Source organism: Protopterus annectens, chromosome 2.part2 (genome assembly GCF_019279795.1).
Source record: "Protopterus annectens isolate FY-2018-M chromosome 2.part2, PAN1.0, whole genome shotgun sequence".
Classification (NCBI taxonomy): Eukaryota; Metazoa; Chordata; order Ceratodontiformes; family Protopteridae; genus Protopterus; species Protopterus annectens.
In genome coordinates this window covers 918,479,107-918,503,738 of record NC_056730.1, presented here as the reverse complement: position 1 = coordinate 918,503,738, position 24,632 = coordinate 918,479,107, and the positions used below count along the sequence as shown (strand labels likewise).

At 36.3% G+C, this 24,632-nt stretch overlaps 1 protein-coding gene across 1 annotated transcript in view; it reads right to left on the bottom strand.

The window, feature by feature from the left end:
• The window catches only part of MSH3 (mutS homolog 3), a 3,764,176-nt gene extending 3,748,413 nt beyond the window's left edge, over positions 1 to 15,763 (bottom strand). Inside the window, exon 1 of the mRNA XM_044064237.1 lies at positions 15,467 to 15,763. Coding sequence (XP_043920172.1) covers positions 15,467 to 15,619 — 153 coding nt within the window. The 5' untranslated portion in view covers positions 15,620 to 15,763. The remainder of the gene's footprint in view (positions 1 to 15,466) is intronic.
• Between the last annotated feature and the right edge of the window lie 8,869 nt (positions 15,764 to 24,632).

Here is a 24,632-nt window from a genome sequence, read left to right as displayed (position 1 = left end):
TTACTTTAACATGCAGTAAGTATGATCTGTGACATATTGGGCTTTTCCCTAGACTATAATACAAGAAATATCAAAGCTACAAAAATATGCTTATCTCACAATGATGGCCCCCTAATCTTCATAGAAATTGCAGTATAGTTAATAAGATGTTCCCAATGTTTTATGAGGCATGTCTCACAATCCTGTCAACCTACAAAAAATAATTAAAAAAAAACAGAGGATACAGGTAAGAGACCAACTTGCTTGACATAAAAAAACACAATTTCCTAAAGCCTATAATACCAAAAAGTGGTTTGGTCATATTGCACTGCTGATCACTAAAAGGCTTTTTTCCCCCAAATACAGCATTTATCACTTGGCCTCGTTATACTTAGCTTCTACCAGTGTGATGCATAAATTAATTCCAACCCCCCCCACCACCACCTCCTTCCTACTCTTCTACTGTTACTGGAGATTTTACTTTGTCGGCCCTGGGTACTCTGCTACTGTGCTAACATACCTTAGCAGTAACATACATTACATAAATTGGGACCATGCCATTTTCACAAACACTGCAGTATTGTTTAGCTGAAGATTTACAGTGCCTCCAAATGTGTTATTTCATCTCACCAGCAGAGGGCAATGAAAATTACAGCACAGTCACTGCATATTCCTTTGGATGACATTTACACCACACTTTGGTTCTAAACTGGCAGAAACTCTGCTGCAGCTACCACTGCATATCTTTTATGTACAAAATCACTATAGTAATAATCTACTGACTTTGGAGGGGACTTCCAAGATTGCTGCACATTGAATAACAGCTTGATTCTAGCTCTCCCAGTCTGAAAACAGAAACTTAGCAGAAAAAGCCTATACTTCTGGGTAAAGTTTCAATAACTGGCTAGTAAATGCACTGCCTGGATGGCACAAAAATAGAAATAACACAGGACCTGAAGGAAAATCAGCTACAAAAGGTGAGGAAAAAAACAGACTGGGAGAAGTACTGCAGCTATTCGGCAAAATGCAGTGCAAGCTTCAGACATGACTTCCAGCAACCTAGAGGAAATTATAAGACAACTGCACACAGGCCTGATTAACATAAATGAAACACCGATGGAGTATACCAATTCAAACAACAAAAGGCTAGAAAAAATGGAAGAAGCTTTAAACATATATTCAGATGAGTTGATAAAACTGCAAAACTCAAGAGGTGATAAATGAAGAAAAGGCTGTCTGAATATAAGACTGCACAAAAATAGATGTTTCAAAACATAATAGAGATAATTAGAGAATAGAGTATGTACGGAAAACCTGAGATTTTCTGCTGTACCAGATTAGCTGGAAAGAACAGACTATATTAATGTTATGAAAACACAAACAAGCTACTGGACTGGTATTCCACAACAGGAATTGTTAATTGAAAGGGCACATCATGTGTATGCTCCAAACCAGGCTATGAGAAAGCAACCTAGACTTTTAATAGTAAAGATACATTCTTACCAGCAGGAGTTGATTCTGACAAAATTTTGGCAGGAGGGCACAGCAGTACAAGTGGGATACAACACAGTATTTGTGGAGAATGACTACTCATTTTTCACCTGGCAAAAGTGGAATAAATTTATTTTATTATTCATGGAATGCCGAGAAGCAGTTATGAGATTCAAACTGCTGTACCCAGCTCTCTTAAAAATATATATATATTTTTCCCTGGAGGGACAAAATTATTTTTTTGATGAAGTACATGCTAAGGAAGAAATACAAAAGTCTGTCGCACAAAAATGAAACAGAAGGAGATTCTGCTACTTGCTCTTGTAGTAATAAAGAACACAGAGAGACTGTGCCAGTGAAACCTTTTCCAATGTTTTAATGGAAAATGTTTGAGAAAAGGAAAACACACACGAGTCAACTAGACCAATCAAGAGTACATTGGAAATGAAGCAGACACAGGATTTGTGAGATAGAGATAAACTGGAGTAAAACCAGTAATTTGGAAATGGGCACATACTTCTATTTGTGAAACATGCCAGAACAAGAAAATCTGGAAATATTTGATTTTTCTGGACTTTCTTAAATAAATTTGTATGGGACTCAAGTATATGCCCTACTTCATGTCCATTAATGCTCCGAAAAATACTTAGGAGAGGGGAAGATGAGGGAGAAAATTAACTGCAAGTAAAATATTTTTTTTCTTAACGGTACTATTTTAATACTGCATGATTTTCTTTGCATGCAATAAAGTAAAGTTTTCTCAGTTATTTTTAACTGTAATGGGGATACTAATGTAAATAGATGCTCCTGTTTTTTCTACCTTCTTCTCCTCTCTTTCTTTTTGTTCAGTTTTAAGAAATGCAGGCACTGCAATGAAAAAAGAAAAGAAAAACCTGGATAAAAGAGAATGACAAAAAAAAAAGTGTGCTTTTTCTCATTAATGCATAGAGGAATGACTGGATTAAGGCCCTTAGCTTGATCTTGTAACATGTTTTAAGAGAAATCAAGTAAATGAAAAAGAATATTGAATATCCTAAGGCCTTTTTCTAGTAAGTAAATGTATACTTAGCAATTTTGTATCGAGTTCGCATGTATCTAGGAGACAATCTGATAAAGAGAAATATGTAGGAGATAAGTGTTTTCCCAGTTAAGAGAGTTCTAAAGATAAGACAAAGCCAGACAGCAGGAGCACAGGCTACACCATGCATCTTGCATGGATAACCTTTGTTTTAGGCTAACACACGTCTGTGCATGTGGCTATCAGTTTGGAACATTTGTTCCTATCAGGAGGGTAAAACTTTAATATTTAAAGATGTACATAGTTTTTGTTTGCTGTTAAGTTAATAGGTATTAGGGGGTATTGGGGTGTGTTTGCTTTTTGTTTGAGGGTTTTTATTAAAACAAAAAGTTTTGTAAAATGTGGCACAGGCTCAAATGACTATGATTAGAAACAAATGTATAAAAAATTAACCTGCCAAACAGTGTATGCATATAACACAAAAGCTGGAGTTAGATATTTAACAAAATCGTTTTTACGCATAAAAGGTGGGAATAGCAACTTTTTAAAACAATAACGCTTTCTGTAATGTATTTAAATGTCAGTGGTCTCAAAGATAAATACAAAAAAGTAAGAGTAGTGAACTTGTATTAAAACATTTAGAGTGCAAATAGCTATGCTACCGGAGACACACTTGGAAAGAAATAAGCATGTGAATTTGATAAATAAAGGTTTTCAGGACTGTTATTCAGCAGAAAACCTGAGGCAAAGGAAAACAGGAGTACTTTTATTAATTGCGAAACGAGCTCCAATAGTGATAAAAGAGGATGAAAGATAATAATGGTAGATTTCTAGTACTAAGGGGCTACTGGCAAGGGAAAAGGATGACACTGGCATATATTTATATTCCACCTAAAACTGCTACACTGGAACTTAAGAAAATTCTGGAATAAATAATCAGCTTTTAGTAAAGAATATTACTTATAGGTAATTTATATTGTATTTAGAACTCAACTATCTTCCTTTTTTTTGCATTAACAATGTTCATATGTCTGTTATGTACCTGGAGCTTTTCTCCCCGGGCCTCCGCTGAAAATGGACATGTATCCAGTCGGACTCTCCCGGTTAACAAATGTAAAATAAGTAAATAAATAAATAAATTAATTATAGGTGGGGAACAGAATTTAATTTGCAACAGTGAAGATGTGTCTGGGAAGCCCAGATGGGAAAATATAACAAAGGAGGGTAGGTTTTGAAGAAATTTATGAAAATATTTGGCATGGAAGATGTGAATTCAGTACTAAGAGTTCAGAATGAATTTACACATTATTCCACAAGATACAAAAACTGGGCTAGGCTATTCACGGAACATGTCCATTTAACTGAAGGTCTTGATACACACCCAATAACAATTTCATGGAACATATCCATTTAACTGAAGGTCTTGATACACACCCAATAACAATTTCAGACCATGCGCCAACAATAACTAAAATAAAAACAAAGGGTATTGAAAAAATGACACACTGGCTCTTTCCTACCTATTTGGTGAAAAGAGATGAATTTATGGAACAGGTAGTGGAAATTACTCAGGAACTATTAGAGGAAATCTAAATTTATTCTGAAAATATAGCTAGGGAGTGGGAAAAAATTAAAGTGGAGTTTACAAATACAGTAGAAATAAAAGAAATGGAAATACGATTAAGAACTAACAAGAATTAGTCAGAGAGGGACTGACAAATGTTGAAGTATTACAAAATAGGGTGAATTCCACAGAACAAGAAGAGGATAACTGCCAAACAGAAAATAAGGAATTACCTCAATAATATACATCAGTTTAGAAAGACTGCTGTTAAGCAACTGTTTTTGATAACTCTAGAGCACAAAGACTTTTATCACAATGAATCAGGCAACAGAAAGTAAAAAGGGCTGTCACCAAGCGTAGGGAGCCTACAACAAGCAAGATAACAAGACATAGCGCAAACGTATTAGAAATATTTCTATTGAAGTCTGTATAACACAAAGAAATATGGACATCAAGAAAAGGTACAAATGGAAATGTTTATGGAAGAATTAAATATGCCAAGGTTAGTGGTAACTGAGGCTCAATTACTAAGTTAGGACAGGAGGAGATGAGATGAAAATGGTGATGTATAACTAATGCACAGTAAAGTCCCCAGGAATAGATGGTATTCCTGTAGAAGTTTGGAAGCTAGGAGGGAAAAAACTGATAAAGATATGGAAGATTTTAACAGTATTCTAAGAGGAGAAGTGCCAACATCCTGGAACAAAGCGATGGCAACTGTAATAACAAGAGGGTAAAGATTCATTAGATACAGCTTCATACACACCCATTTCAATACTAAACTATGATTATAAAGTGTTTCTCTCTAAAATGGCTAAAGGAATGGCAAAAGTGATGTCAAAATTGATAGATATGGATCAATGTTGTTTTGCGGAGGGGAGGCAAACATTTGGCAACATTGACAGAACAGTGATGATCCAAAGGGAAGCAGAATGTAAGAAAATACCATTGTTGTTGGTGGGTCTTGATGCAGAAAAAGCATTTGAAAAAGAGTAAGCTGGGACTTTATGAGAAGGGCAATAGAAGCGTTTGCATTCCTTGATAAAAGTATAAGACTGATGAGGGAGCGGAGGCGAAAATTAAAGTGGGTGGATTCCTCTGTGATAATTTCTGCTTGAGCAGAGGAGCCAGGAAGGGATGTCCTCTTTCCCCTTTGTTGTTATTTGCATCATATTTAGAACCTCTGGCAAAGAAAATAAGGGACTCAGAAATTCAAGGATAAATGTGTATGATAGTCAAGAAAAGCTGGCTCAAGCTGGCTCTATTTGCAGATGATATTATTTTATACCTGATAAAACTAGACATGGACATTATAGTGTTGTGGAACATTTTGAGACAGATTCAAATATTTTCGGGATACAAAATGAATGAAGCTAAAACAAATGCAATAGTGGTAAATTATGTACCCATAAACAAATTGGTTCAGCAATATCCATTTTTATGGGGACATGATAAAATTAGGTATTTAGGAGTATTGATTAAAAATGATTCTGGCATGGTAGCTAAGTATATGTGGGAAGAGACTAAACAAAAAATACAAGACTTGAAACATTGGATGATCTGTTACATGGATATAGATAGTAAGATACAAGCCATTAAAATGTTTCTAGTTCCTTTAGTCTTATACACAGGTCAGGCATATTTTTATCGACTAGAGAAGTTATGGATAGCAATTAATAAAGAGCTGAAGGATTTTATCTGGAAGGGAAAGATAGCAAGAGTCAAGTAGGATGAGCTGATTCTTCCAAAAGAACAAGGCGGATTGGGATTGCCCAATTTGATGGGTTATTTCAGAGCTACACAGTTAAGGCTCCTGTACATTGAATTATAGGTTTCTGCTTGTCCAAAGTGGAAAGAGATAATGATGAAACAGGGGAGAGCTCAAGAAACAAGGAGAGACTGGGATTTTGGATGCAGACCTTTAAGAAGAATAACAGCAATCATACAGAGTATTATATTCATAAAGTAGCAGAAAGTATTCTAAGAACTAAGCCAACATAGGAATGGAGAAAGGAGATTCTGCTGATAGCGATGACTGCAACTAGGAATACAAACAATAGGCAAGAGGTGGGCTGGAATTTATTGGAGAAAACTGACAAAAGAACCAAAGTATTGGGAGCAAATAACTAGAGAGGGAAAAGTAACAGAATGGGAAGATGTCAAGAATGTATTTTGGACTGCAGGTTAGAGATTACTTTCCCTACCAAGGATTGATATCAGATTATAAGCAGAGAGAAATAAATAGGGGTAATAAATGAAAGACCAACACTGGTAGAGTTTTAGTAGAATCAAGAACAGAAGTTTATGTTAAAAAAGTGAAACATACAAAATACTGCATGATAACTATAAGAATCAGTCAGAGGAGGTTAGAAAGGATTGGGAAGGGAGATTAGATAAACATTTCACAAATAAACAATGGGGGATGTATGTTTGTCTCTCAAATATGCAACAAAATCTAGAAGATTTAGAATTTTTGCTTGGAAATGTTCACATAGATATTTTTATACCCCAAGTAGACTCCAAAGAATTTTTCCTCAGGTAGACAGAGAATGTTGGTGGAGTGACGGGGAAGAAAGAGGTAAATGGGAACATATTTTCTGGGAGTATAATGAGTTAGTAGACTTTAAGATTCCCTGTAGACTACTCTGTCAGAGATACTGGGTGAGCAAACTGGTGTAACTAGGGAAATGATATTTCTGAGCTATGATACAGAACCGGAAATGCATAGACATAGTACAGCCTTGCTGAGTCTAATTAATGGCGGCTACCAAAAAAGCAGTTACTAGAAAATGGAAATTAAAGTCTAGACCATCTGTACTAGAAGTACTGATTATACTAACAAAGATAAAACAACTGGAATTGGGATCTTTAGAAAAGGGTAGGAGCAAATTACATAGGAAAAAATGGGAAATGTGTGAACAATACATACAGGGGAGGAATGAGGTTTAAAAGAAAGCAGGATTTGAATGAGCTATGTAATGCCTGACTGACAATGACTGGGTAGATTATAAGCGATGTATAATGTTTGCAAATGGAATTGTGTCAATACGGTCTGTGATGTAAAATGCTTGCAACAAGGACAACATCAATATGGTTTGTTTTCATTTATATAAATGTATGATTGCCTATGTCATAAGTGATAATTTAATAAAGATGCTCCTTGTTAAAAAAAATAAATAAATATTCCGACATTGCAAATAAAACACAAGGAAATCTAAAGGTGTTATTGCTCAATGCTAAGAGACTAAACAAGAAACTACATCCTACAAGCTCTCATAACTCTGAAAAACGCAGACATATGTGTTGTTATCAAGACATGATTTAAATCCACAGAAAATACTCGTGACAGTGGAAGCCTTCAGTCCCTTCCACATGTTTAAACCATCAGCCGCACAGACATGGATAAAAGGTGGAGGAGTCTCTATTTACATTAGCAAGAAGTATATCTCTAGTTTGGTTAAACAGGATGATGCCCTGGAGATTATTCACGTGCGAATCACCACAGACATAGACCCATACCATATCCTAGCAAGTTATAGGTCACCTCTATGTCCTAAGAATTCCACACTTCATACCTAGTCCTACTGGAGACACTCACCATTAGACTAAATACCCTATTCACAGGAGACTTTAACTACCCCTGTATAAACTGGGAAACATACACTGTCTCAACCTTGCAGGCACAACAATTCCTGGACATTATTAACACAAATACCCTTAATCAGAAAGTGCACATACCTACCAGAGGTTCAAACATACTGGGCCTGGTACTCACCAATATGGGACAGTGCTGAACAACCCCCAGTGTCACATCCTCGCTGGTGAGATTGAGCAATAAAGCTGTCGTCTTCTAAATAAAAGTTAACTTGGTACCCCCCACAAACCTTACGAACTACTCCAAAGTAAACTACATCCTAGTAAGCGACTGTTTTGTCAAAATTCAGTGCCCCTCCTAACCCTGACTACACAACAACCTATACAGAATTGTTCACACAGACCCTGTAAAACCATGTAAATGGCTGTACAGAAGCCGCTATACCCACTAGACATAAACCCAAAAAAACTCAAATAAATCACACTGATGAAATTCTAACCATAATAGGATATGTAACAAATGGAAAAAAGCCATGCCTAAAAATCAGGAAGTGCAACTCCCATAATAAGAGCTCCTTTATAAAACTAAACAGGAAACACAGAGAACTAATTAAGTCCAACAAGGCCAGTTATGAGGACAAGTTACTCACAGGCCAAGCACTTCTTCTATGGCAAAGATGAAAGATAGCCTCATAAGCTAAACCCAACCACGAAGTCTTCTACAGCTATATCCGTAACCTCAAAGGCAGCACACATTGTGCCAACCTGGTGGTCAACAGTGCCACCTTCACTAAGCAGAGTGACATAGCAAACTTGCCGGCTGAAAAATTCAGCTCAAACTTCTTTGTCACTCCCCCTGCCTCCCCCATGAAATACCTACTAGCATACCCCATCCCAGCAATTAGCAGGGAATATGTCCTGGCAGCCAAAAACACAGACCCATTGGACACCAACAATATCCTGGGATGCCTCTTAAATAACTTTAAGCATAACCTAACAGGACCACTTGAGTCACTTTTCAACTACAGCCTCAAAACAGTCTTTGTACCATGAGAATGGAGTACTGAAATGGTTAAGTCACTTCACACGGGTGGACCCTCAACCAACCCTGGAAACTACAGAACCATTAGTCCGAGTAATCCAATATGAATAGCAATGGAACAAATTAGCATAGAAATGAAGACATAGACAATCTTCAGACACTGAACCAAACCCAGTTTGGCTTTGTCAAAGGAAGGTCATCTCTACTAAACCTAGTGGAATTTTTGAGAAGGTCACCAAGGCAATGGATGAAGGGAAAATTGTGAATACTACCTAAACGAGCCTGGCTAAGGTGTTCAATACAATACCCCACTCGGATATAGTTGACAAACTCATTGAAATGGCCATAATCCTGTACATAACTCGGACTGCCAGCTAGCTCACAGACAAGACACAGGAAGTCAAGATTGGTGTGACCACCTCCACTAAGAGACTGATTACCAGCAGAGTACCTCAGGGCTCCATGGACTACTCATATTTGGCATCTACTTCTCAAAAACAAAGGCTAATGTCAAGAGCCTTTGGCTGACCAAGTTCAGAGATGACTGCAAACTGGGAGCTTTCATAGGCTACCCCCACAACACAAACATCTTACAAGAGGATCTAACTCAGACAAATGACTGGTGCCAAAGTCACAGATTAAAACTCAATGGCAAGAAATGCATTATAGTGCCTTTTGGTAAAATGGCCACTCACACTGTGTACTCCATCGATAAGGCACTCCCAAGAACTGACCCAATAGTCAGGGATCTGGGAATATATGTAGACAGTAATATATGTAGACAGTAATGTGACCTTTGAAGAACATGTGGCCAAGGTAGTAAGAAAACAGTTCTATGTTGCCCACTTTATAAGTAAGGGCATGCCATCCAGGTCCAAGGAAGTCATAATGCCACTTGATTGGCCCTTGTGAGACTCCTCATTGAATATAATGCTCCCCTCGGTACGTATTTGACCAGACATATACAACAGTTAAAATATCCACAAAAGCTCCTTACCAAGACAATCCAGGGTATAAATATATTGTCCTACGCGACTCACCTTAAAATCTTATCTCTATACTCTGTCTCCTACAGTCTACTGAGAAGCGATCTATGCCTGGCATACAAGCCATCCTCAGATCCAGCTCTGATGGAACTTTTGCACATCTGCAAAATGAAAAGCATCAGAACCAAGAGACGCAAGGATTTAAACTTTGCTTATGACATAAATACGACATGTTGGCTAGATAGATATTTATCTCAGAGGATCCCCATGCTGTGGAACAGGGTCCCCATCTATGTGAGGCTGAGCCTTCCATAAACTTGTTTAAGCATAATCTTGACCAACAAATGGGAAATCAGAAATTCACCCCAGGTCTGGGCCCCATGTCTCTTTTAGTCAGAGGCAGACAATAACCAAGCCCAAACTGACATACCACTCATAACCTTTAGAAACTTCCTAACAAACACACCCCCTCCTAAAAACTGCCTATGATACATAGGGGCAAAACTGGGTTGAGCTGCACCACTAGGCTTATAAAGGCCCTGGTGGCATTAATCTAGTATAGACTTATAAAGGTATGAGGCACTCCAGTCTTAACATACATGAAAGTTACAGTATACTTTTTTGCTAATTCAGAACTTTTCTGCTACTTCTACACTTGTATCAGTGGCAGAGTGTGCTGCCTCCTGCACTCTTAAAGTTCTGAAAAAAAACACTGCATGTCCTACAACTGCAGAATAAAAATGTTATTTGATTACCATTACCAGTACAGCATCAGAGTTAACATCACAAACCCGTATGTAACTGCTTTCGCTATTGAAGTAGTCATAACACCACCTAGAGAGATGAATTAAGCAATAACGCATGAGTGGGTGTGGGTATATCACTATTTAACCATGGCTGGTGTGATCATGAGGCATAGCTCGAGAAATTAAACAAAGCCAACTGTGGGTAAATCCTGACCTACCCAAACCCATGAGTGGGTTATTATTATACAATGACATTATTTAAGAAACAAATATCTTACTTTTCTTACATAATGTCTTTGTACAAAAATGTACCTGATTTTTCCACTGTTTTGCACTGTACCTCAGCATATTTCAAAAAAAGTCCATCCTCTCAACGGTACTTCTGCGGCAAATACTCGATTTACAGTAGACACACTGGTTGGGCTGTCCAATCAGTGTGCTCATTTCTGAATACAAATGAGCAGTCATTGTACAATTATTATTATTACATACTTCCTGAGGAAAATATTTTCATGCTTATAGACATGCAAGCACTACCAGCTGTGCTATATTTCCAATGCAGTTGCTCTTCACACCAGCCCATTTTAATCATCATATGACCTTCCTAGTTGAAGGTGTTAGTAAGCCATTAGTATGTGTTGTACATTTTGCCCATTTGTTCCATATTATGAAGGCTAGTGTTCCTTATTTTGGAGATGGAATATTGAGAGCTATGCAAGCAACCTAAACACTGCACTTTCTTTTTTGCCTAGGAGATACTGCCCCTAAATGTCAGAAAGGATGTTAATATAAAACAATACAAACATGTGATAACTAGGCTTAAATAATCCTTTGCTGCACCCCCAACTAGTAATCTGATGACATGTTTTCTGTCACCACTTTTGCATTCATCATGCTTACCTTTTTATGTAATCACTCCTGCTTCCTTAGTCCCTTGTTCCTGCTTTCCTGCAAGTCCCATCTAAAAGCATGCTTTGATTTATGTGCAACCTTTCACTCTGTGCTGAATTTTGCTTAGATTTCCCCATGCACAAATAGTTCTGTTTATGATCCACAGTTATGCTCGATTCTATATACTTCATAAATATTACTAAAGATCATAGGAAGTTACTAGGCTATTGGCCCTGGGGCCCTTATAAGCCTACTCGAGAGTTTACCCCATATTTAGACAAATCAGCACCCAATGTCCCTGTCCGGCAAGGACATGGATGGAATCCCAGGGATGTATTTTCTATTCCCATCCAGTTTATCCAGGTTGTGCTTAAAAAGGGGTAAAGAGATACTCTGCTTGATGTGGAGAGGGTGTCTATTCCACAGACCGGGGAGTCTTTGGGACACAAATCTGTCCCACCAAGAAGTCCTATGGATGTCACAGACCAGGTTCAGGCCGCGCATGTGGGTTACTCGAGTGGAGCTAGACTTGCGGATATGCAGCAGTTCCATCAAGGTGGGGTCTGAGATCACCTTCTATGCCAGATAGAGGTCACCTCTGAGGAATCTGTATGAAACCGAGTAGAGGACTAGGGCTTTTAGCCTATCGGTGTATGGTAAATTTTTGAGGCCCTGGATTCTCCTAGTGAGGAACCTCTGTGGTCTCTCCAGCAGCTGCATGTGCTTTGCAAGGTACATGCCAAATGTGGTGTTGTACTCAATAATGGGCCTTATAAGGAAAGAATACAGGGATGTTATGACCTCCTTGTCCCTGGATGAGATACCCTTACTTATGTGGTGGGCCATGTAGAAAGCATTCTGTACAATGGAAGCAACATAGTGGTCAAAAGTCAGGTTGCTATCAATCTAGGTACCCAAATCCCTCACAACTGATTGCGTGCTTAAGACATTGTTATATTAATGTGATCATTTGTGAGGATGTCACTCTCCCCAAAGGGGATGATGATGCATTTTTTTGTATTCATCTTGAGGCCATGTTCCTGACACCAATCATTTGTTTGGGTGAGACCCTCTTGGGGGATGTCCACATCACTAAGGGAACTGATGAAAGTGCCCAGCTTGCAGTCATCTGTAAACTTGGTCAGTCATAGCACACTGGTTTTGGCCTGCACCTCAGAAAAGTATACCCCAAATAACAGAGGCACCAAGACAGAACCCTGGGGTACGTCACTCGATACGGATCTACTGCTTGAGATGGCTTCCCCTATTTTAACTAGGTGGGTTCCATCAGTTAGCTATCCATCTGGTAACATACATATTGATGCATAGTTGAGAGAGTTTATCTATTATGCCCAAGTGGGGAATAATGTCGAAGGCTTTGGTCAGGTCAAGGTAGGCAGTGTGCACTATAGAAGATCTTTCTAGTATTTCAATTCCTACAGAATGTTTCTGTAGATATGGATACTGCTTTATATGTTTACTTGCAATACTGGCGACAAAATCAGATAGAAACAATGGCAGCAAATGGAGGAAATCAGAAGAAACTGAGAATTTAGTCAGAAGGGAAAATAGTGGAGCAGGTTAGCAGCTTCAAGAATCCAGGACGGGTGGCTGAAGAGAAGGGAAGTCTGAATGAGGAGGTCAAAGCTACAATCAGAGCAGCTGCAGTCAACTGGCACAAAGCATCAAGGGCAGCGTGTGACAGATGAATGCCAATGAAGCTGAAATGTAAGGTGTACAAAACAACAGTGTGAGCAGACTACTGTATGGTACGTAAACTTGGGCAATGAAGACAAGAGCAGCTGGGGAAGCTAGAGGTGATGGAGATGAATTGCCCGAGTTCGGTGGTAGGATGCACACCATGGGACAGATAAAGAAATGAGGACATCATTGCAGAGACCATAGTAGCTCCAATTGCAGAGAATTCAAACAGAACAGATTACAGTGGTTCGAGCACAAGTACAGGAAAGCTAAAAGCAATCCGGTGAAGAAGATTTTTGACAGACAGGAGGAAGGCAAAAAGAACCAAGGGCATCCATTAACTAGATGGATGGATTGTGTGAAAAAAGACTGGCCTGTCAGGCATGACTGTCCAAGAAGGTACAAGACAGGCACTAAATTGAGAGAGATGGCAAGTGACATAACACACCAACCCTATGTAGAAAAATGGGAAAAAGGGGTTGATGGTGACTGGTGATTGCATTTAGTATTTAGCTTACTTGCTTCCTATATCAAAAGATTCCACATCATACTTTATCTTTCGCTGACAGTATTTTCTACTTTTTGCTCTGGGTCATGACTGAAAAAGAGTCAAAGCATCACATCTGTAGAGTAAGCAAACAAATACATTATACAGATATGGATGCATGGTGGAATATATTTTTGGCAATGCAGCCCTACTCAGATTTTCTCGTACTGAATGCTCAGAGTTGCTCACTATATTCTAAGCTGTTCAGTACACTCAAATTTATCCAGTACATTCTTAGAAAACGTTATTCATCACACTTCTAACCAAAGAAACAGCTAACTACAGCTTTTTAAGATTTGCACCATAAACTATTTTAAAATACTCATCATAATATATCTTATTTGTTCTACCATGCACTATAAACAACAACAATCAAAATAAATAAGTCCAGTCAGTTACTCTCTGGCTTTGGGATTCTTTTCCAGATGGATTCTCAAGCTTTGCTATAAAATCCAGCATGAACAGTTAGCACTTTGTAAGACAATAATAATACCTAGATTATCACAAATGTCTGACCACTAGTTTATATACTAGCTGTCTGCAGGGAACAGTGCACTGCAAAATCTTGCTTCCCTTCTTTATAACTCTGATTGTGCACAGTAAAGTGTCACATACAGTAATATACTGAAAATCTTCCTTTTCTTGCTCCATCACTCTGTCTATGAACAGAAAGGCTTCATATCTGTAGAAAGGAAAACAACTGCAGATAAAATAGCAGAAGAACAAGACATTTTAAAGCTCTTGTGAGATTCTTTGGATAAAACATTAACCATCTAAAAGAAGGTAACTGGCATGTTAGGAGCTTCTTCCTACTCCCTTTAAGGTCTATACTGTCTCTGCTACAACCCATGCCCCATACTTATGCTCCTGCTGGAACACAAGCATTAAAACACCATCGTTATTTACTACAGCACCACATTCGCTCTTTAACTGTGTGCAATTGGTTCCCCCATTGAACTATACATTAACTGTGAACACCAGTGCTGAAGCTAGTGTTGTTGAATCAGAAAATCATGCTCTTTTGCTTAGTTCCATGCCCCAGCCCCACGTCCACAGGGTTTTCACCAATTCCCTCCCACATCCCCCACACACACACACACACACACACACACACACACACACACAAGTAGATCATATTACACACTTATAGGTATGTGTGCAATGTGCATACACAAGTGTGCTTATATGTATATCTTGTAATAGATTTGGCACTCCTGCCTGTTGCTTGTCAGAAGCTCTATCACCCCTCCCCTCTCCATGTGGGTTCTGAGAATGAACTACTGAATGAAAAGTGAGTATGGTACTTGCTATACACTAGTGCTGTTAGTGTGTCTGTCTTCACATGGTGTACAGGCAATGTGAGTATTAAAGCAGGGAACAAAAGAATAGTAAGAATCTCATATTTTCATTTTCCTGCTTCCTAGCTTGTCATGTTTTGAGCATGGGCAACTGTTCAGAATAAAATCACTATAAATGTACACCATAAAGTTACTTCAGTTTAAGCAATTTTAAGGACATAAATATTTGCCTACTTATAGAAACATGTTTATTGTCATCAGCACATGGACTTTTCTTTACATTACAGAAGCTATCAAGATCAGGAAGGGTTATTCGGGGCATGCTATACACTGTTAACTATACATTAACATTTAAAAAAACTTTAAAACGTCAAACAAATTAAGTTAAAAAAGCAAATCAGAGTCTCAAGACAGATCCTGCAAACAATATATAAATTTTGCATCACTCATACATCCAAGAAGAGCACATAAGCCACCACAAGTAAGACGTGCAAAGAGAAATGCATCAAGAATCATAAATCCCATTTTACACCTAAACATATGTCCATGCCCATAACTTATTCCATGTTTTCTACTACAAATACAGAGCTAAGCATAATCAAAGTTCACCTTCTCGGTGAAATCCTCCTGGACAAACTCTTTGCTCTCTCTGGGATCCGTGGTGCTTGCTTTTTGGGGCAAAAAGAATTTGCTTATTACAGTCTGTTTCACATTGCCACCTTTATTCAAACTTGTAATATTCCCTGAAGTTCGCCTATGCATGTCGAATTAGCTATCACTTAAAAGGCACACAGTTTAACTATTAAAGAAGTGCAATTTACCCACACACCGGAAATCTAAAAATTCAAATACTCATGCTGTCCTGCAGCACCACAACATGCAGAAAATCGGCGCAGAGGATGACGTTTTTGGTAGCACGTGTTCTTGTTGCCAAACTGTTAAAACGGCAACGTTTTTATGTCCATAAAACGGGTGATTTTGCGTACCGTAGTTAATCTAATCTCTACTGGAGATAACGTGGAATCCGTTAATACAAATGTAGCTCCTTAAGTTTATGTCTTACCATACGCCAGTGTTTATACATTTTGGAACATGCCACATGTAGTTCACCTAGGGTTGCCACCTTTTCAAATGGCCATTGGCCAAAGTGGGACATTTTTGGTACAAACATCAGATTTTATAGGCCAACACATACCCACGGTCAGTACAAAGGATAAAACATAACTGTTTTGCCTAAATAAAAGCTTATTCTTGTAGCATTTTAGTTGCTTATTCTGTTTCTTATGACATTTAGGTATTTTAGATACAGAATAACTGTTTTATGCAGCTATTACATAACATATAGGAAATAATTTTGTCCTAAAATCTCAGGACATTTGCCATTTTTTTAAATTTTGTCAGGACACAACTGCCTAAAGAGGGACTGTCCCTTGCAAAGTGGGACAGGTGGTAACCCTAAGTTCACCCTAACAATTGACTGAGCGCATGTAGTTCACGCTGGTATGGGCTGTGCCGACTTGATTGGCATCTTGTTTTGTACAATTTTTTATTAGTTGATGTGCTAATTCTGTACTTTTTTGAACGTTAAAAGGGTTTAAAGTACCTGTAGTTTAAAAACTAAATTAATGTATATATTTTACTACACTTATCTCTCTCTGTGTATATGGACATAATGTAAGGTTCATTTAGTTCTGATACCAAGTGATTATTTATACTACTTCTGTCCATGTATGTGTCTTATTAATCTTCACATTTTAGAGACTACACGAATGCGGGTTCATCAATCCGGAAGCCTCCCCCTCTTTTTTACGCCTTGCTCTAAAATGATGCTCTTGTTTGCCGAAGAGGGGTAAATTGCTATAAACCTTTAGCATATGTTAATCTTTCGGCTTTTCAAGGTTAGGGGTTGCCACATTGGAACTTCGGTCCGCTAATGATTGACAGTGGATTTTTATGAAGCCGAGTTCCTAGCCCAATGCCGAACCTTCAAAGAAGGCACACCCATTCATGCACGCACCTACCTGCATGTCTATCCAGCCAAGAATCGAACAGGAGAACGTCTTGCTGTGAGGCGACAACGCTAACCGCTGCGCCACCATGGCCCCGTTTAGTAGATATTAATATGTCATATAATGTATCAAAAACTGTGCGTTTTCCATGTAGTCAAAAGACAAGTAACTGGGGGCGGAGCCTAGATGGCCAACTGAGAGCAGTGAATTTTGAGAGCTCCATAAACTAGTATAATAATATAGGAAAAGTGTATTATTTTCAAGTTTAAAACATCAGAAATCTATAGATAAACCACTAAACTACATAAATGTAAATTTTGGTGGAGATACACAAACATTTTCCTGTCAAGTAACTTGGAGATATATTGAGTCACTGAATATGAACAACTCAAGGAATTCTCATCCAGATGCTGCTTTGAAAAAAAGAACTGCAATTGATGACATCTACCTTACAGGAACTATCTTTGAATATGGATTGCTTTAAAAATGACTTAGAAAACCTCAAATTAAATTCTCAAAACCAGACTGATACTCTTAAGGAACTATTACACGAACACCATACAAAAAAAAAAAAAAACAATTATAGAGACTTCAGTAAATGACATTGAAGGGAGACTGAAAGAGAAAGAAGTCCAAAAAGAATTTTTGCTTAAATAGAATACATGGCTGCTTAAGAAAATAGATGACTTAGAAAACAGGGAAAGGAGAAACAACATAAGGATCTTTGGTCTGCCTGAAAACACTGAAGGAGAAGATATTATTTCATTCTTAACAAACAGGATTCCTGAATTTTTAGACTTGAAAGAGGGACTTTCATTTGGAATTGAAAGGGCACATAGAGCACTGAGGAAACCTGCTTCTAACTCAACAAATACTCCATCTAGATCCATAGTTATAAAATTTATTTCATTTCTGGACAAGGAACTAACATTAAAATCTGCTTGGAGAAAATCACCCTTAACATACAATCAAAGCCTGATAAGGTTTGACAATGATTATTCTTCCAGAATACTAGAATAAAGGATACAAGGCCTGGCCGATAATACAACTGTTGAAACAAAACAACATTAAAGCATAGCTAGCCTTTCCAGCCAAGATAAAAATTCTTTTTGCCAATGAGATGAGAACCTTTAATGGCTTAGAAGAAACTACTATATTCATCAAAAACAACAACATAGTGTCTGTCCCAGAAGAAATGGAATGGATGGCCCCTACTCTTAAAAGAATAAAAGAAACAAATCCTTGGACTGATGCTAGAAAGAAGAAACAAAAAACTGATTCCAAGATAGCTGTCCCAAAAAATAACTCTTACAACCACATCTCTCAAAGTATCAACTGATATGGTACATCACTTGTCATCTGTTTTTATTTAAAAAAGGAGGGTTTTTTTAAACAACTGAGAAACAGTAATGATTTATTCAGAATGTTCAAAAAGTTAAATAAATTTTTACAAACAAAGGTAGGTCAAGATGGGTTACTATTTACATTATCTGGAAAAAAATAATGTATTATATAAGCCAAACAAAGCAACATATAATACAAACATAGTAGTTTCTATTCCCCTACTTGAACTCAATGAATACTTATCTTGTTCATTTTTCATTGATGTTACTTACAATAATTTAAGCAATCAATTAACTAATTCAACAAGGTACCATTCATCAGAGTTCACACTCAAATGTAACAAATTGACATAATATATAATAGCAGTAACAGTAGAGTGTTTTGAAAAAAAAATGCTGTCATGGAGACTAATGCCTTCTTCAGTTAAAATATGATTTAGAAATGTCATTTATATCCTGGTTCAATAATAGTAGCAAGCGCTTAGTACAAATATAAACATTATTCTGTCTAAATATACTTAATATCAATTATGGCAGGTATCACAGCTAAGAGTGTTGTTTGATCAATCCTGATATGGTGTACGTGGATGCAGCTGTGTCTGGCAACTAGTACAAATGACATTATTATTCTGTCTAAACAAAGTTAATATAAATTATGACAGTTATCATAGCTTCAAGTGCTATTTGATTAAGCCTGACATGGTGTGTGTGGATGCAGCTATGTCTGGCAGCTGTTGTATGTTGCTGTTTTTGTCTCTAGGAAGCTGTGGGTTGCAGCTTGTGATCAAGGTTTACTGATGCTTCTATATTAGGAAGAGACATTTGATGTTTTATTCTGGATCCAGGGGGTGGATAAAACTGTGATTTGGGATATTTTGGCAGAGAATATTTTCTTTATACATCTGCTGAATTAGAGGTGGGAAGGCTGGAAGAATGTGTTATCTCTTGCTGTGGTGGCTTGTTGGGAGTTTTTTTTTTTCTATTTGCTCTCCATTCTTTTCCTGGCTGCTGCCTCGCTAAAAGGGAGGGAATTTAGGCTTGAAGTTGCAGTGATGTGAGGCTTTGCTTCAGGTGCATCGCAAACCTCTGGTATGCAGTACACAGACACACTAACAGAAACAGATGCTCCAAGGTTGCCATGGGAACGGAGAAAGAGTGACGATAATGCTTAAAGGCTCTGAGGAGCCTCCAAGATGATTCTTGGCAATTAAGTTTTTGGTTTAAAAAAATATATAATAAAAGGGCTATTTTAAACCATATCTACACATATTGATGGTCTCCCAACACTTTGTTTAACTCATTAAGTTGATTCCTGATTAAAAAATAAATAAATAATAATAATAAATAATAATAATAAGCATAATTTTACATTTAAAATGTATTTTGATCCAAACATATTAAGGACTTACATAAGAGTGGAAGTCTGAGTTATTGTGAAAGACTAAGAGCACTTGTGCAGTACCCTTTGCAGTGGTCTGGGAGATGAGCTTGCTCGGACGAGTTTGGCATATGGGGATAGCTGATTCTAGGGGTGTTTGAGGTTGCCGGGAACTGCTAGAGAGTCATCAGGTTTCCTTCATGGAAATATCCATGGGAATGGAAGATGTGTTGAGTGGTTCACTGGCAGAGTGGCCACTGCATGGAACAGGCTGGTAAAATGGAACAGAACAGATATTGGTTTGGATATTTTAAGAACAGCCTGGAAACACACCACATGAACTAGTGAATGGTATTCTGGCAAAACTGGAAGAGCATTGTTGCCCGTGCTTGAAGTACTGATATATCTGTATGTAAGGATGGAAACATACTTATAACAAATAAGAAACTAGAGGGGTCAAAGTCTATGGACTGTATAAACATGCTTGGAAGGAGCTAATAAGAATAAGCATTACAGCGTGTGGAATCTCAAATAACTAAGCAACAGCCAAAAAAAAAAACACACACAATAGTTATGTAATGTATGATTTTAGTAAATCTAGACATAAAATATATACTCGTTATATAAGATGAAGCAGTCTGCTGAATTTAGGTATTAAAGACAGGATTTAATAACATGGGCTTGTGTATAATAACATTGCTGTCTTAACTAGTCATAAATGACATAGACTACATTGAACATCAAGGGGAAGCATGATGATTTTCTAATACAAGTAAATATGCATAACAAATCATGTAATTGCTTTAACTTGAATTGTAGTTTTTGTAACCCATTTGACCATATATAATACTTAAGCAGTTACCAAGGTAATTAATGTTTTGTACATGACATCAAACTGACAAAGTTGTTCAAGAGAAACAATAGAAGCCTGAACTTGAAATGTCGCAGAATGTAACGGTCATATTCTGAACAAATAGTATTAAATTGACAATAATCATTCAGTTTAACTTTTGCTGATTATACAAAATAGAATGTTCCCATTTAAATCTAAAAACTTTCAGTATATGCCATAAAATGGCAATTTATGAATATGGAATGGGAACCTGTAATCATTAATCACAATAAGTGAATTTGTTGTTTTTAACCTATAATTTCACTCATAAGAAATGACAGTTATGAAAATCCTTATATGTAGGAAATGGGGGAAGAGGGATGCACTGATAGTTAAAATGCACTAACTTTCATCAATGTTCACATAAAAAAAACATGATGCTTTAAGTAAGTTAGCAACCAACAAAGTGATTACTTAAATGCTGGCAAACAGTGAAATATAACCTGATATATCCAATAAAATACATTGCATCATAAACATTAGGTATAAATGTTATTACCATCTGTTTATATTAAGTAATAAGTTTAGAAATACTTCAGCAATAAGGGTGAATATGTTAAATAACTGTGTGTTATAATTTTTTACTGGGGTTGTATAAATGATACATCCTACTTTACTATGATTAAATTGCTTGTCATCTATCTTTCATGTAAATATTAATTGCTTATACAATAAGTAGGCATTTATATTGTATTATAATTTTGTCTAATCTACAATAGTACTATATCTGTTCAAAATAAAATAAATATTGCTTATTCCTGTTACAAATATTCTCCATATGATAATTCAATTTATGGAGCTTAGATGTTTTGGATTCTCAAGGTATGAGTGATAATCTGATGGATTTAGGTTTATCCATCAGATTAGGAATGAGTTTCATTCCATGGCTAGTGCGAATCTTAGTTTTGATAACATTGATTAATTTAAATTTATTTCACAAAAACATTTTAATATGCCTGACCAAAACATTACTTTATTGGTAAACACTCAAAGTATAAAACTGATAATTTCCTTTAAAAGCTCAAATATATATTTTATAATTATCAGAGGAAAATGTTTAATAGTCACAATAAAACAAAAAATATATAGTCTAAATAACGTAAGATGGATTTAACTTTATTATCTTTAAATACCAATGGCTTAAACAATCCTAGCAAGAGATCAAATCTACTGAAATATTTAAAACTGAACAAAGCACAAATTGTCTTCCTTCAAGAAACTAATTTCTAAACAAATGACAATTACAAATGGAATCCTAAGGAATATATGATATTGGCGCAATCCACTTATAAGACAAAGACAAAAGGGGTAACAATTTTATGGAAAACAAATGTGATTAACCCAGAAATCATGTATAAGTATGAAGATAAAGAAGGCCTTATGGCATCAGTAATAGTTAAATATAATAACAGAATATGGACCCTAACCAATCTATACTGGTTCCCAGGCATTGGAACAGGAACTTTTAAAAACACTTGGATTTCATTTCCAATAATTATAAAGGCAACTTAATATTAGGAGGAGGTTTTAACTGTATATTTGATATTTCTGAAACTACATGTGTACTTCTGCTGTATCAAAAGCTTTAAACAAGTGGGTAGTATAATTTCATCTTGTAGATACTTTCAAATTTAAAGAAGATAAATCTTTGTTGTTTTCCCATTAAGATCACAGATTTGGTACCCAAACTAGAATAGATAAAATATTTGCTACCCGTGACTTACACTCTAAAATCATTAATTTCTCAATCACTCCTTGCCTCTTTTCAGACCACAGTTCATTGATACTAAAACTTCAAAATGGGTACAAACCATTAATCTTTAACTTCAGAATTCCAGCATATAAAACTAAAATTAAAAAGTTCAAACCCTGGTTATTATCTGAATTACAGTTCTTCTTAGATGTTAATTACATCACAGAGATAAATAAAATAATGATATGGGACTCATTAAAAGCTTACATATGTGGTAAAACCCTAACTTGGTATAAAACAATCAGAGAATGGGATTCTGAATGACTAGATCTACAATCCAAACTTTTGTCAGTAAAAGCTGAAAAAAAATCTAAATCATTTGGAGATGAAAAAGAAAGTAGATGTATTAAACAATGAAATTCTAACACATAAAACTAGTTTAACTTTATAAAATCTAAAAACTAATACCTTGGCCACTTCTCCCAAATATCTACATAATTTATCCACAAGACTCAAAATACAATCAAAAGCTAATAACATTAAAAGTATCTTCCATGAAAAGAAAGGGAAAAATGTCTCAGATATAGGTGACAATCTTGATGCCTATAGAAATCAGTATATGGAACATTTCCAATCTAGATGAAAAATGTTCTAATATAAAAAAAAACTGAAAAATTAAAACTAGATCTGCAAGCACTCATATCCTACAAAGAAATTAAAGATACAATAAAAGAGGGTAAAAATAATAAAGCTCCAGGTATAGATGGCATAATTATGGAAATATATAAACTTCTTCCTTCAAAGATATCAAAGAACTAAAAGTTTTAGATATGCAAGTAATAAAAACAACATACAAAATTCCACAACAGGACTGGCTAACTTTATAGAGTATTTGTGTTTATATCACGTTATTGAAAGATAAAAATAGCGAACGCTATTTCATCAAACCTAAAATATCTATACCGCATAATATCGAACATTCAGAACAGCAAATTTTTTCCTTGGGGAAAAAAATTTGTATTCTGGAACACATACACATAACACAAGCACACCTACAAAACATCAATCCACACACATACACTTATAATCCTACAACTAACACTACACTAAACTATACATACACTACTATCTATCCACTTACCTTAATCCAAACCCTAACCCTAAGGTCTGTCACTGTCGCACACTTACCTAACCTGCGCCCTAACCCTAAGTCACTTAACCCGCTCCTAACCCTAATTCACCTAACCCGCTCCCTAACCCATGCCCTAACCCTAACTCACCTAACCCATGCCCTAATCCTAACAACCACACAATCGCACACTTACCTGAACCCGACCTGTAAATTTCCACCACAGTGCTGAAAAGAGCGAAGCCACAGAACCGGCCAACCAAATTCTTTCCTTAGGAAAGAATTCAGTGTTCTGCAGCTTTGCTATTTTTAGCGTTCATTCAAAACGGGTCGATATTAGAACATTCTAAGTTTTAAAACTTCGATGTTCTGATATAGATCCAAGTATTCTGTCATATTCGCAAGATTTAAGTAGAATAATTAAAAATTCTTCATTTAAAGAAATACCTAAATTTACGAAATACATATATGAAATCATATATAATGACTTAGACATGGGAAACAGTATTTCAAAATTTTACACAATATTGATAAACTATAAAACAACACCCAAAAACTCATATTGGAAATATGTAACAAAAGGACACTCAATACAGTTTACTGAAGATATTAAAACAAATATCTTATTATCGATAAAATATGCATCCTTTACACAATACTGGAAAGTTTTTAATTAGAAATGCTTGCAGAGAGCATTCTTAACCCCAGACAGAATCAGCAAAATTAGTTCTTCCATAAAAGGAATATGTTGGAGATGTGAGCAAGTACACAATGCAGATTGGAACCACATTTTCTTTGAGTGTGTTAAAATTAGCCATTTTGGAATGGTATTAATAACATTCTACAAGCTTTATTTAATTAATCATTTTATTTAAATAAAGCTCTTGTATTATTAAATGTAAATGAAGGTCCTCATTTGAATAGGTCAAATATGTATCTAGTATGGACTATACTTGCAATTTCAAGGAAGTGTATAAGAAGAAGATGGTATGCAAACACAATACCAACTTTGGAAGACTTCTACAGCCTACTGAAGACCATAACATCATTGGAAATTAAAATTAAAGAACTAAGAATTTATCCAAAGCCATTTGTCAACAACCTTGGGGGAAAGTCTTATCACTGATTGACACTATACAATAATTGATCAGACACTCTGATAATGGATTGGACATACTTATAAAGTAACTGTATACACTAATATCTGTTATAGTGTCAGGCTAATTTAAATAGTGTACATAGTTATTTAAGATGTTATGTATAAATACTATGGAATTCATTCAAATGTATTTGAATAATAAAAAAAAATTGAGAAAAAAAAAGACAAGTAG